Source organism: Castanea sativa, chromosome 3 (assembly GCF_040712315.1).
Source record: "Castanea sativa cultivar Marrone di Chiusa Pesio chromosome 3, ASM4071231v1".
NCBI lineage: Eukaryota > Viridiplantae > Streptophyta > Magnoliopsida > Fagales > Fagaceae > Castanea > Castanea sativa.
This window is the reverse complement of record NC_134015.1, coordinates 49,084,222-49,097,383: the sequence shown is the minus strand read 5'-3', so window position 1 is coordinate 49,097,383 and position 13,162 is coordinate 49,084,222. Positions and strand designations below refer to the sequence as shown.

General features: G+C 33.7%; 1 protein-coding gene across 1 annotated transcript; it reads right to left on the bottom strand.

The window, feature by feature from the left end:
• Positions 1 to 1,204: 1,204 nt before the first annotated feature.
• Positions 1,205 to 12,685, bottom strand: LOC142628123 (threonine--tRNA ligase, mitochondrial 1). Its single transcript, XM_075802123.1, has 20 exons — positions 12,386 to 12,685; positions 12,044 to 12,281; positions 11,891 to 11,950; positions 10,470 to 10,559; positions 9,399 to 9,473; positions 9,146 to 9,274; positions 8,977 to 9,066; positions 7,949 to 8,037; positions 7,777 to 7,873; positions 7,613 to 7,699; positions 6,870 to 6,954; positions 5,636 to 5,730; positions 5,265 to 5,297; positions 5,087 to 5,173; positions 4,080 to 4,172; positions 3,750 to 3,842; positions 3,435 to 3,656; positions 2,280 to 2,351; positions 1,946 to 2,017; positions 1,205 to 1,619 (listed from the first exon to the last, which is right to left on the bottom strand). Exons 1-20 carry the CDS (start codon positions 12,628 to 12,630, stop codon positions 1,524 to 1,526), a joined length of 2,148 nt encoding a protein of 715 aa, XP_075658238.1. The 5' UTR covers positions 12,631 to 12,685; the 3' UTR covers positions 1,205 to 1,523.
• Positions 12,686 to 13,162: the final 477 nt, after the last annotated feature.

Below are 13,162 nucleotides of genomic sequence, written 5' to 3'. Positions count from 1 at the left end.
ACAAAGGCAAACATTTAATAAAATTTATAAAAATTTATAGATATACATAAAAAATATTCATTATAAATTTAAAATATATTTAATTAATTACTAATTTAATCATTACTTATGTCATAATATTCAACAAAGCTAACTAAATAAATTAAATTAACATTAGCTTTGTTAATTCAATTAAATTAAATTAACATTTTCTTTAAAAAAAATTAATTAATTACGTGTTTATAACATATACATTCAAATTTATTAAACTCAAAAGTGATAATACATAATATATGAGCCTGTTAGAAATAAAATCTAATTGAAATGTCTAAAGTTAGACAATGAATGGGTTACTTGAAATGTATAAAGTCTGGAATGTATAAAATTTTTATATATTCATAATTGTGCTTATTATTATAACCTATGGGTCCTACTCTACAAGCATCCTAAGGTTTACATATATATATATACATATACCTTGTTCTCTTCTCACTTAGTTTTACTTATTTCCCTTATTTAAAAATAGGGCCTAAATTATAATATTTTTAACATATTCATCTCCTTTCCTAGTCAACTCTATCTCAATCAATGTTCATCATTTTGCGAAATTGTATCTTCATCGTCAACATTTACTATATTTTCTTATTCCAGCTTCTTAGACTTATAACAATAATAACAAAAATAGAAAACAATTATATTGACAATTAATACATTATTCATAGCATAGAAAAGGAATTTGTAAATATGAAAATCAAATGTTAAGTGTATAGTCCACACTTCGTAGAAGACAGAGAAGAGAGGGGGAAATAATTCTTGGACATATTATTTTATTGAATTCAATTAAGTAACCCAATAATTTGTTAGACTCAAATAATAAAATCAGGGACATTCTAGCTCATTAAACAAGCCTAACAACTTGTTAGACTCCAACAATACACAAATTTTAACACCAAAAAAAACTTATTTTAAACCCCCTTGTCTATATATTTTACGCTACGTCCAATTATTCCATATGATACCATATGATAGTATATACACACTAATATATCGTATGATTCATTAACACTTCTAATAGGTCCTTACAATAAGAAATCTTTTTGTACGATACAAACACCTTTAATGATGATTTTTCCTTTTGGGGGATGATGTTAGGATTACCCAATATTTGATTTTGAAAGGAGATTATATGAACCTATAGTATGTATATAATGAAGGGATTGTTATGTTACAAAGTACAAACAAAATTAAACTGCTATTAAAATATTCCATTACAAAAGAAAAACTGAATATCACAAGAAAAGATTTAAAATATTGCCGCATGCAGCCACATGCATAATCTGGAAGCAAGACAGCAAAAATGATTTACATACCCTTTGCTTCTCTTTTTGTTTTTTTTTTTTTTTCCTTTGGTTTAATGGAGAGACTAAAGCCCAAAGGAACAATCTATATACTAAGCAACAAAATAGAAATAATAGTACAAGGGCATGGTACCAATAAGAATGAGGATAAATGTAACTGTTAATAATAGTATGATAAATAAAAACCTAATGGAATGCTGCAACTTCTTCCTCGAAGTGTTTCAGTAGGTTTTCGATGCTCATTACCGAGTGATCTGCCTTGTCTCTCACTCGTACGCTCACCTGGAAAAATGACACAATGATTAATGTGCTACCTGAAACCCAGCATGACTAATGATAATAAACCATCTAGCAAACACAGAGTGGGTGTGCTCAGTATGGCAGACTCCGCCCACCCCCTAAAAAAAAGTCAAATTTAGTTATATTACAAATTGGTAAACCCTGAAAAATTTAAAGCCTCATGACCTAATGATGTTTACAGCAAATCATGGGAATCAAAATACAATTGAATTGTATCTGTATCATAGTTTCACAGGAAAATGGGCAATGGATAATTTATCAATAGGGTAAATTACAAAAAATAAAATTGTAAGTGTATAGGTAGGAACCTGTCCCTTGTTGGCTTCCTCCTCACCAACAACCAATATATAGTTGTACTGCGCTAACTGAGCTTCTCGTACCTGCAGGAAGCCAAAACTATCAGTAAATGAATAGCATTCTCTTACATTTACCCTCATTGTAAACAAGCAAACAAGTAAAATAAAATAGGCAGTCTTTTTTATTTTAAAGGCAAGTCCCACTCAAAACCATAATAGGGAAGCTAAGAAGGGAAAACAAAGCTAGTAAAAATTTAAGCAAACACCATTTACAGGAAAAACTGTTGTTGGATGTAGGAATCCAAATAAATAAATAAAACAAAGCAAGGCAGGAGATTAGTTGCACCTTTTTCTGGATCTTTCTGTCAGTTGTATCAACATCAACATGATAACCAGCTTTAAATATCTCATCTTGCACCTACAGAAACACAACAAAAGAATTATAGGTAAAAACAAAAGAGAGCCTCCAATATTTTACTCATGAGTGCATCTCCCACTAAAGCAAGTGAACAATTTACAACTCTAAATATTTAAATAAAACACAGCTACACAATATAACCAAGTAGCAAGTTTTTTTCTGAGAGCCATTACCCTTAGATATGTGGACAAACTATAATATACTGACAAATAATTAAACCTACTGCCAAAAAACTGAGGAAATCCATAACAAACTAACCCAGACCGTCATTTCAAGACTCTGACAAACATGGAAAACAAAATAGCCCAGAGATCAATATTATTTAACATCCTTATAATCCAGCGGGTTTGGATCACGGTGCAATTAGCTCCATCCCCCTCACAATTTTTTTTACCATTCTCATTTTTAACTTTAAATTTTTACTTTTTTCACTTTTTTTTTATAATGGCTGAGATCTAAAGTTGCTTTTTTCAACTTTAAATGTCAGCCATTCACAGTTTTTGCATCTGATCTCAATCCTAATCCAGCAACCTACTGCTTATTTGTAGGGCACATGAACAAAACTAAAGCAACATACTACTTAACTCAACTGTACCTTCTACCAAAAGATTTCAAGCAACTCAAGTTTGATATGAGATTGGCCCATTAAAAGGTGCAAAATAGAAGTCCAAATTCTCCATCCATCACAAATTATTGAACCCCTATTCCATTTTGGGATGTTCCAAAATGTAGTCCTCTTTGAAAAGACAATAAGTGATTTCCTAACTTACCATTTACTTTATTCAAAAAGATTCAAGGCCATTCTTCCACTAGAGTTTAAATTAATGAGGGTACTTTTGGAAACTTGTACTTTTTTAACTAAAAGACAACATAGTAAATGATATTCCATAAAATAAAATAAAATAAAAAAAGAGGGGGGGGGGGGTGTTCTAACGAGGACTGACAACATGGGACAGATGTAGTAATAACTTGAGTCTGAGCTCATCACCACTAAGCACAACCCAGCTTGTTCGCATGGGTATTCAACCACTACAGAAAATATCCAAAAAATAATTACTACTGAAAAGAAAACAGAAAAACTACCTTTAGTGCGTATGGCTGAGATTTCTCTGACACAGGGCAAACAATTGCTTGGCGAGGACTAAGCCAGAAAGGCCATTTTCCTTTGTAGTGCTCCAACAATATAGCAAACATACGCTCAACAGACCCTAGAATGGCTCTATGTATCATAACAGGTGTCTCCCTCTTGGCTTCGTCCTCTGCAGAGTAATACAATTCAAAACGAGCAGGAAGCTGGAAGTCAAGCTGCAAACATAGACATTCATCTATTTAGCAATAATTCTGCATTATAACATAGCTGCAGGAAAGACAATACAAATAAAAGTGAACACCTTATACCTGTAATGTTGCACACTGGAATTTCCTATTCAATGCATCAGATACACTAATATCTATCTTTGGACCATAAAATGCACCGTCTCCTTCATTTTTCTGCACAACATAACACACAGCAAAAGAATTCAGAGTTAAAGTGAACAGAAAAGGGGGATATAAAGGATATGCTTAAAACAAAGATCAAGAAATAATAACCAACATCAAATCTGTAACAGATCAGATGTTATAAAGTACAGTTTTTGTGAATGAAAATTAGACAAATGTTATATTTGAAAACACCAAAAAAGAGCAGCTAGATGCTTAGGTGCCTTTATACTGTTAGTAGAAAACTACCTGCCATGGCTTCCCAAACTCATCCAATGCTTCTCCAAGAGCAGTCTCAGCTTTCTCCCATGTCGCCAAGTCTCCTAAGTATTTCTCAGGCCTCTACAGGATTGATACCAATAGAGATATTGTCAATCATAGTATAAATAAAGTCATCTCCACTATACACATCTACACAGACACCCAGAGCAAGAGAGTTTCAAAGGAGAAAGAGTACATGCAACAAAATAAACTGCCACCATATCTTGCACCCAACAGATAAAACATTACATAGCCATATATCCACACCCGATGAACTGTGCATATCCAAACCTTTGGGTTAAAAATCAAGGACTACTCATCATCAAGTAAAAGAACTGCAGGCATAGAAACTTACAGAAAAGCAAATAAAAAAGAGGTGTCCAACAAAAAATTCAAATTATGGCTAGACAGACAAGAAAAGATTTTCATATTAGTGGTGCTGCTCCATTGAGAAACAAGAAACCTTTGATGCACAATCTGCATCTAGTTCATTACAAATTCATTGAAAGTTGGCACATGTATAAAGTTCCTCCTCAAAAGAAAACCCTTTGAAATTTAAAGTTTCAATCATATTTTGAAGAAATTTGCTATATCCCAGCAAGAAATACTGTGCTTATATTTTGAACAAGAATTCTTGACTAGCTACTTTATAAAAAGATTTGTGATAATAGAGATCTTTTTCTTACAGGTAGTAAACCATTGTTGAAATTATAAACTATTCAAATTCAATCAAAGAACATTGTATCCACCAGCCAATCATTATTGAGAAAAGATTCATTAACAAGAAACTCCTAGTTGGTTTTTGAAGGCCACAGAAACATTTACTTAAATGTCTTGTGAACTTCAGAAAGGATATTACACAAAGTCAATACTGATAAAGAGAACAAACCACTAATCAAGGGGAAAGCATTGCAGCATATTAAACTCAAGTTAAAAACAGTGTAAAGACAAACAAGTTCAATACTAGAAGCATGAATAAGGAGCAAATAACATACTGTGGATAGCTTCAAGTCAAATGTGAACCCAAATATACCATACACATATTTGATGAATTCTAGGACACCCCGTACTTCACCTTTTATCTGTAAAATGGAAAACATCAAATATAATAGGTATTGGCAGAAAAAAGAGATTTGACAGCCCTCTCACAAGTCCATTAAAATTTTAAATCACCTGGGATTCCCGGCAGAAGATATGAGCATCATCCTGTACCAATAATTGAAGTAAAATTTGTTACATGACAGCAGATTTTTCCAGTCTCCTCAAATGATGATTAAGGATACAAATTACTAATATAAAATGTTCCACTAGAATGACTGTCCAATAAAAGATAAATTCTTGGACTAGGGCACTTCAAGCCCATATATAAAAGGGTTCATGATTAGAATGAAAACCCTAAACTAAAAATTAAAAAATAAATAAAAAAATAAAACTGTCAGAATTTGGTAAAAAAAGCACAGAAATGCCCAAATTGTATAGAGTGGACTGGGCTCGTATATTTATCATCCAAGAATACAATGTTGATAAATAACCACATTAAGTACCTGCTGAAATCTCCTGACACGAGTCAATCCAGTGAGCGCACCACTGGCCTCATTTCGGTGAAGAACCCCAAAATCAGCAAGCCGAAGAGGAAGTTCTGCAAAACAATCAGGATCATGAATATCCAGGATGGGCTTAAGGAGAGAAAAAAAATAGGATTGCAAATTTTTAAGGTAATTGTTAGAATAATGGTTAAATGATAAAATTCACCATGTCCTAAATTAATCATGGTATCAAAGCAAGTGGTCCTAAGTTCAAAACCTATGTCACTACCTCCCATTAAAAAGTTAAAACACACATGTTGCACCCTACTTATTGAGGGGGAGCATGGGCCTCCACATGAGGGGAAGCGTTAGAATAATGGTTAAATAATTATATTCACCATATCCTAACAGCTAAAGAATTTGGGACAATAGGTAATTTACTATATATCTAAAAAACAATAATATAATATACATTGACTAAATTGTATTACTTCTGCCTTGTAAATGGGACCCTTACACCCACCCACCCACACACACACACATATATATACATATACAAGTGTCTGTGTTTCTTTAATACGTATCCTTACAGCTACTGTCATATGAAACTGTACCAAGAGGATGTATGGGAGCAGCTATAACAGAAAAGGCATGAACTACAAATATCATCACCTCTATTGAGTTTAATCATATGATTCCACAATTATGGTACAGGCCTATTTTTACCAACCAATAAGGCCAATCATATTCAACCAACCAATATAATTACAACTTTCCCATTTCACATTTTTTATATATGTAAAACTAATTTCCCATTTACATAGTAACATGACATTAAACAGAAGGATAATAGATTTTTTTATATAAGTAATTGTAATTTATTAAAATTGGAAAACAGAAGGATAATAGATTCATAGTTCTAAAAGCTTCAAGGCTCACCTTTAGGCAAGATGGTTATAAAATTAGCCTTTTACAACTCAACTCATCATGCATACAAAGAACACCCCACATGACTAAATTGAATCGCATTTAAAAATTATAGTGGTTAGCAGCTACGTTCACTTAGTTATGTAGTTGTAAATGAACAGCTTATATCTCATTGACCAAGACCGTTTCAATCAATCAGCAAATTAAAACTTAATCTCAAAGCTCAACAAAATCCAGAAACAATGGTAACTTTGATCATAGGTGAAGCGTCAGGAAAAACACAAGATGCTACAGTAGATATTGATATCGGTGCAAATGAACTTACCTCTATATGAACGAACTCTATGTTGAAACATTAAACAGTGCCCAGGGCAATTCATTGGTTTCAGACCAAACTCTTGTTTTTCTATCTGTACAAGAAACACAATATCATCATATCAAAGAACATGGGATATCGTTAACTATAATATTTTTTCTCTAGCAAGCAATATTTAATAATGTTAAAAGTTAGAAGAAATTTGTAAATATAATCCCTCTTTCTTACAAAACAGCAACTTGCATACTCAAATAAATACATTATATTCTATTTTCCTAATCACTTTAAGATCATTCAACATTCTTCTTTCTTCCATGTCATCACATTCCCACATTTTTTGTGCAGTACAATACACGTGGTGGGTTATGAACCACGATCTCACCCTCCACCTTGCTCTTATAAGGGGAGGAGGTGTCATTTAAGCTAGAGCTCATTGGCTATCACATATAACCACTTTCCAAAATGATACATAGGTGAGACAAGATTTGGTTGTCATAATGTTAATCGACAAGACAAGTGTAGGTGCCCAGACTACATGGCAGATAGAGTGTGTGTTGGGGGGGGGGGGACCAAAATTTCTTTTCACCAAACCCATTTGAAAAAACACATGCAAATTACAGAATTCCTTCCTTTTTAATTTTTTTTTTTTTTCTTTTTGCCCCACTAGTCTTTGCTTCCCTTTTTCTGATAATCCCTAATAAGGAGAGCGACGAAGATTTGTTTTTGTCAAACAAAAAATAAACAAACCTCACCTCAATTAAAAACATATTCTCCTTGTAATTTGCAGCATGACCAGATGTTTCCCAAAGTTGCATGTTGTACATATTTGGTGACACAACCTGCCAAAATCAAGTGAATTACATACACATTTATAATTGTCAAATATCATGAAAATAATCCTTCAATATGAACCAACCTCTTGGTAACCTCTCTCCCTATATTGACTTTTTATAAAGTCCACCAATTTGTTGTATATTCGTGTCCCATGTGGAAGGAAGAACCAACTTCCTGGGCTGAAATTCACAAAAGACTATCATGAGCAATCATAATCACAACAACCAAATCAAGGATATCAATCCGTAATGTACCTGAGTGGGTGACAAAAGAAAAGGTCTTGCTTTGTACCCAACAATCTATGGTCATATTTCTTTGCTTCTTCCAGATTATGCAAGTATTCCTGCACAAAAGATTAATTCAGTAAAAAAGTTGCATCTTGATATAGATAAGCACCACTTCCACCATCTTGATATAGGACTTCCCTCTATACATTAATTCCTCTACCACAGCTTGAGTTATTGACCATGACAGTTTAGATTTTTTTTTTTTGATAAGTAACAGTGTAGAAAAGTACAATAAATTTAGACATCGAATAGTTGTTTTTTTTATGAAAGATGGAATTTTCCACATTTAATGCACTATTCTCTTACACATTCTATGCAAAATGAGGTGCATTGGATGATGCCATTGCATTTTGTTTAGTTTCATCAGGTCTCACCCCATAAATTACTGACAATATAGCTAACCACTCCAATTAATTGAATTTCATTTTCTGTTCGTTTCCCACAAATGGTTTCTTCAAATTTCCCACAAATGCAAAATTGCAAATCTTTGTTGGTTTCAGTAAGACACTCACTTATATATATATCCAAGATGGTTTAACAAAGACATTCCTACCTAATCATGTCTCTAATCATATTGAAGTTTCAAACATGAGTACAATGTAAAAGATGTGATGAACTAATGCAGTGGTGTCTAAAAGGAACTTTTAATCCTTGGCACATGCAAAGGTACATCTGCTTTTTTGGATAAGATTTGGGGCCCACCAATTTTTATAGTAATATTATAACAGAAAACGGTGACAAAAAGCCTCAACACTAAAGTGACAATATCAATGGATACAAAATGTTGGACATCCAAAATTTGAACATCACTACTAGAATACCTTCAAATTGAAACATGTCTTAGATATTTAACCCAATCAAACATATCATGCAATCTCAAATTGAAGAAAATGTAAAGACAACTATATAATCGGCAGCCTAGACAAAGCAGCTTATATCATAGGCAAATGGGAAAAAATAAACCACATTTACGAAGAGGCCTTAAAAGAATCCACCTTCAGGCGTTTTTGATCAGGATAAGAAATTCCATAGACTCTCTGTAAACTCTCGCGGTCTTTATTCCCCCTCCAGTAAGCTGATGAAGCCTGGAATTCCAGTATATTAGAAAAATATTGCATGCATATATCTACAAGCATAGCACTAACACATAATGAATCATATCACCTTCAAGCAAGCCAATGCTTTGACAAAGGATGTGTTTGGTATATGTGGTCCACGACACAAATCAACCAAGGGGCCACATCTATATACTGTTATTGTCTTGTCTGCAGGCAAATCTTTGATGATTTCAATCTGATTAAATCAATTGAAGAAAAAACAATCCATGTGAGAATTGTATAAACATGAAATGCAAATAGGAAAACTATCTAACCATAATATGGGTGTTTATGGTGAAAAAATTGACAGATTCACTTGCCTTAAAATTATTGTCAGAAAACATGTCAAGTGCCTCATCCCTTGATACTTCAATGCGCTCAAAAGGCTGTTTCTCCTGAAAAATTAAAAGGCCCATATGATTTACTGTCATCAATATGCATCCTTCTTAATGAGGAGAGAGAGAGGTACTAGCATGTGTGTGACAAGACTAGTGAGCAGTGACAGTCTCACTGTTCATCAGTTCATCAAAGATGGCACAAGTACGACCATGCCAAGAGGCAACCCAACTGGAGTGAGGTACACTGATTTACATTTAATTTCAACATTTCATAAAAAAAACCCAACCTGATTTTTTTTTTTTTTTAAGCTATTCAGCATTCTAATGTAATTTGCTTTTCTAATAAGCAGCATTGGTAATATAACATCTTTTGACTAGTATTTCAATTTAGTCTTAAATTGTTTGGAAGATATGGTTATTCCCAAAGTCTACCAGAAAAATTTTTGGCTTTGATTTTGGTATCCAAAACACCACTTTTTCTAAGATGGTTGGCTTTCACCTCATAATTTCTAATATTTTGCACCACTACTTCCTTAAAAGGTTTCGGTGATTAGATCATCAGGTTCAGTCCATGCTTAAGTAACCCAACACATTGCAACTTTGGGAAATTTCATTGTACGCTAAATTTAGCTATTATGTCCATCACACTCCTTGAATCAGGTGAAAAGGCAATGGGAGGCATGAAAAACTATGCCACCACCAATATTTAAATTACATTTATAATAGTAATCAGCATCAAAAGCAATTCCAACATACGACTAAAAGGTGTGGGCTGTGCATGTGCAGCATCCAACAGTTGTGGAGTGGAGGGACTCAAGCTTTAGGCAAGGTCAATCCTTTGCCTCCCTCTCGACTATATGATAATTTTTAGCCATTTACCTTTAACAACTTTCTTCACTTATATTGTAGATATATCAAGAATAAAATAGAGAAAAGTATTTCTGTTCATCAAGAGCAGGAACAACAGTTCCATAAATGTTAACAACAGACACAAAAATAAAAAGTATATAAATGGAGTATACATCATATTTTGGACAAAAGAATCAAAAATACCGTAACAGCCTTCATTGCCCCTGATTCAATTTTCTTGAAGTGATCATCATTCAAGCCCAAATCACCATAAAATGCATCATAATAGAAACCCTGTCATAGCATTGCACTAATTCATAAGAAAACTTAAATTGCGACTACTTGTAACATAGTTACACAAAGAAACAAGATATACAAAACATATACAATTCCATATGATTATAAAAACAAAAGCGAGCAGTAAAAGACCTTCAAACAGTTTTTTTTATTAATGTACAGAAACAGTTATTACATGTTTGTCGCTCAACAAGTACCTCATGTTGTAACTCTTATTCTGTTGTCACATGTAGCCATCTAAAGTCATATGTTTCTAATTTTTTAAAATGATAATAACACAAAGAATGCTAATAAAACATCATTACAGACGTAGGAATCATTAACCTCTGTTAGCCATATTTTGATTGCAAATACTTAAGTATTTTCCTGTAGTCATGTCAATCTGAATGTCTACCAATACCTATCAAATAGGAGACTCTAATCTAGTCGAGCCAATCAAACAATGAAGGATTCTATTCTATGTCATCAAGAATGGTCTAAGCATAGTAAAAAATGATGTTTCAATTAAGAAATCAGTTGAAGTCAACTTCGGATGGAATAGATTGGCAGGAAAGAATACGCATGATTAGTTTGGCAAGAACGTAATACCCGCACCTTTGACGACAATGAGAGGCCCTTAGACCTCTTAAAATCTCTTCTCTTCATTACTTTGTTTCAAAGGGCTCATATTTGGGGTTTTACGAATTGTATTTCAATTTCTGAATTCTTACAATCCGTTAGCTTTAGTTTTTGAACTTGTTGTATTTGTTTCTTGTTTAGAGTGTTCACCATAGTGAACATGATGTCCAATTTTTTCAATAAAAGTCTTATTACCTATCAAAAAATAAAAAAAGGATCCATAGCCTACTTCAAAATTTTGGGAGGTAAGGCTTGGTTGCTATCACCCATACGACCAAATAACTACAATTAAGTCAAAAATCCATAAGAGAAAAGTGGGAATATATCAAACATGACCATCGCTGCAATAACAAGCCACCAGCTGAAACTTGTAAATCTGACCCATCACGGGCTGAACTGGAGAACAAAGATGACCAAATCTTGACTATCCAAATATAAGTTAAGACTCCACAACAAGAGGGTTCCAAGGAAACTTAAAATTAATAATGATGATTAGCATAATAAACACAACAACCATTAGCTAAACATTATCAAACATACACATATTATTGCTCAAAAATAAAATCCTCAATCATGGTATAAGTAATTCACTCAAATCAAACTAAAACACCAAAAAACCACAACACTTTTTCCCACATCTACAAACAAACAATAACCAAAACTTTCCAAAGCAACATTTTGATTCACAAAAATCATAGCAAAAATTTTACCTCTCCCCTTGTAGTACAGGGTCCAATACACAACTTGCACCCATACTCTTGCTCAAGCGACTGCATCCAAAATTAAGCCAAAGATTCAAACTTTCCCTTCAGAAAGAAAACAAAAAACCCAAATGCGAAAAATCGACAATGCAGAGGGCATACCTGGCCGAGAATGTGAGCGCTGGAGTGCCAGAAAGTGTCGCGGCCTTCGTCGGATTCAAAAGTGAAGAGCTTGAGCTGACAATCAGACTCCAGAGGCCTTGACATGTCCCAGAGAACCCCATTGACCTCAGAAATCAAAGCGTTGGCAGCCAAACTCTTCGAAATCTCTCTCGCAACGTCCAACGGCGATGTCACCCACTTCTTCCCTTCCTTCACGGTCCCATCCGGCAATGTAATCCTTCAAAAAAACAAAAAACAAAAAAAACAAGAAAATTTCAAATCAGAATTGAGTGAGTGTGAAAAATTATAGGGTTAGGGTTAGGGTTTTTTGGAGAGATGTACTTGATGGGATCGGAGGAGAGAGAGAGGCGCTCGGTGAGGAGTTTGGCTTGGATGGATTGGAAGAGCTGGATGCGCTTGGGGATGACTTGGTTGAGATAGGATTCGTCTTTGGGGTGATGATTGGAGGCCATGGTGGCGGTGGCGGTGGCGGTGGAAGAGAAACGGCGGAGAGGAAGAGAGAAAGCTGAGGAGTGGCGGCGGAGATGAGTGGAAAGTGCAGCCCTGAGTTTAGAGCCGCATAGCATAAGGGGAGGTTTTTGGGTTTTGCCTTTGTGATGTTTGGAGATTGGAGGTTTTAGTGCTCTATGGGCTTTATGGTAAATTCCTCTTTGCATTTTATTACCAAAAAAAGATTTATCATTTTACAGTTATATTTTGAAAAGTGCTACATTTACTCGTAACAACTTGCCATTTAAAATTTATTATGAAAATATTGTGAATATAGCATTTCTCTTCTATGTTCATTTAATTTAAAACCAAATTTAATATTCAAGAAAGTCTAGACAAAAAATTTGACATTTGTTGGCAAAGAAATAATATGTATATAATATTTTTACAATAAATTTTAAGTGGCATGTTGTTATTAACTATTATTGATGGGTAAAAATTTAATTTTAGTTGTGGATTTGGTACCACCTAGGATATCACAACAAATCTTAAGTGACCAGTTACTACAGACCATTACTGATGGGTAAAAAAATAATTTTAGTCGTGTATTTAGTACCATCTAGGGTTTTTTTTTTTTTAGAGCAATTACAATATGTAATTCCTAACCCC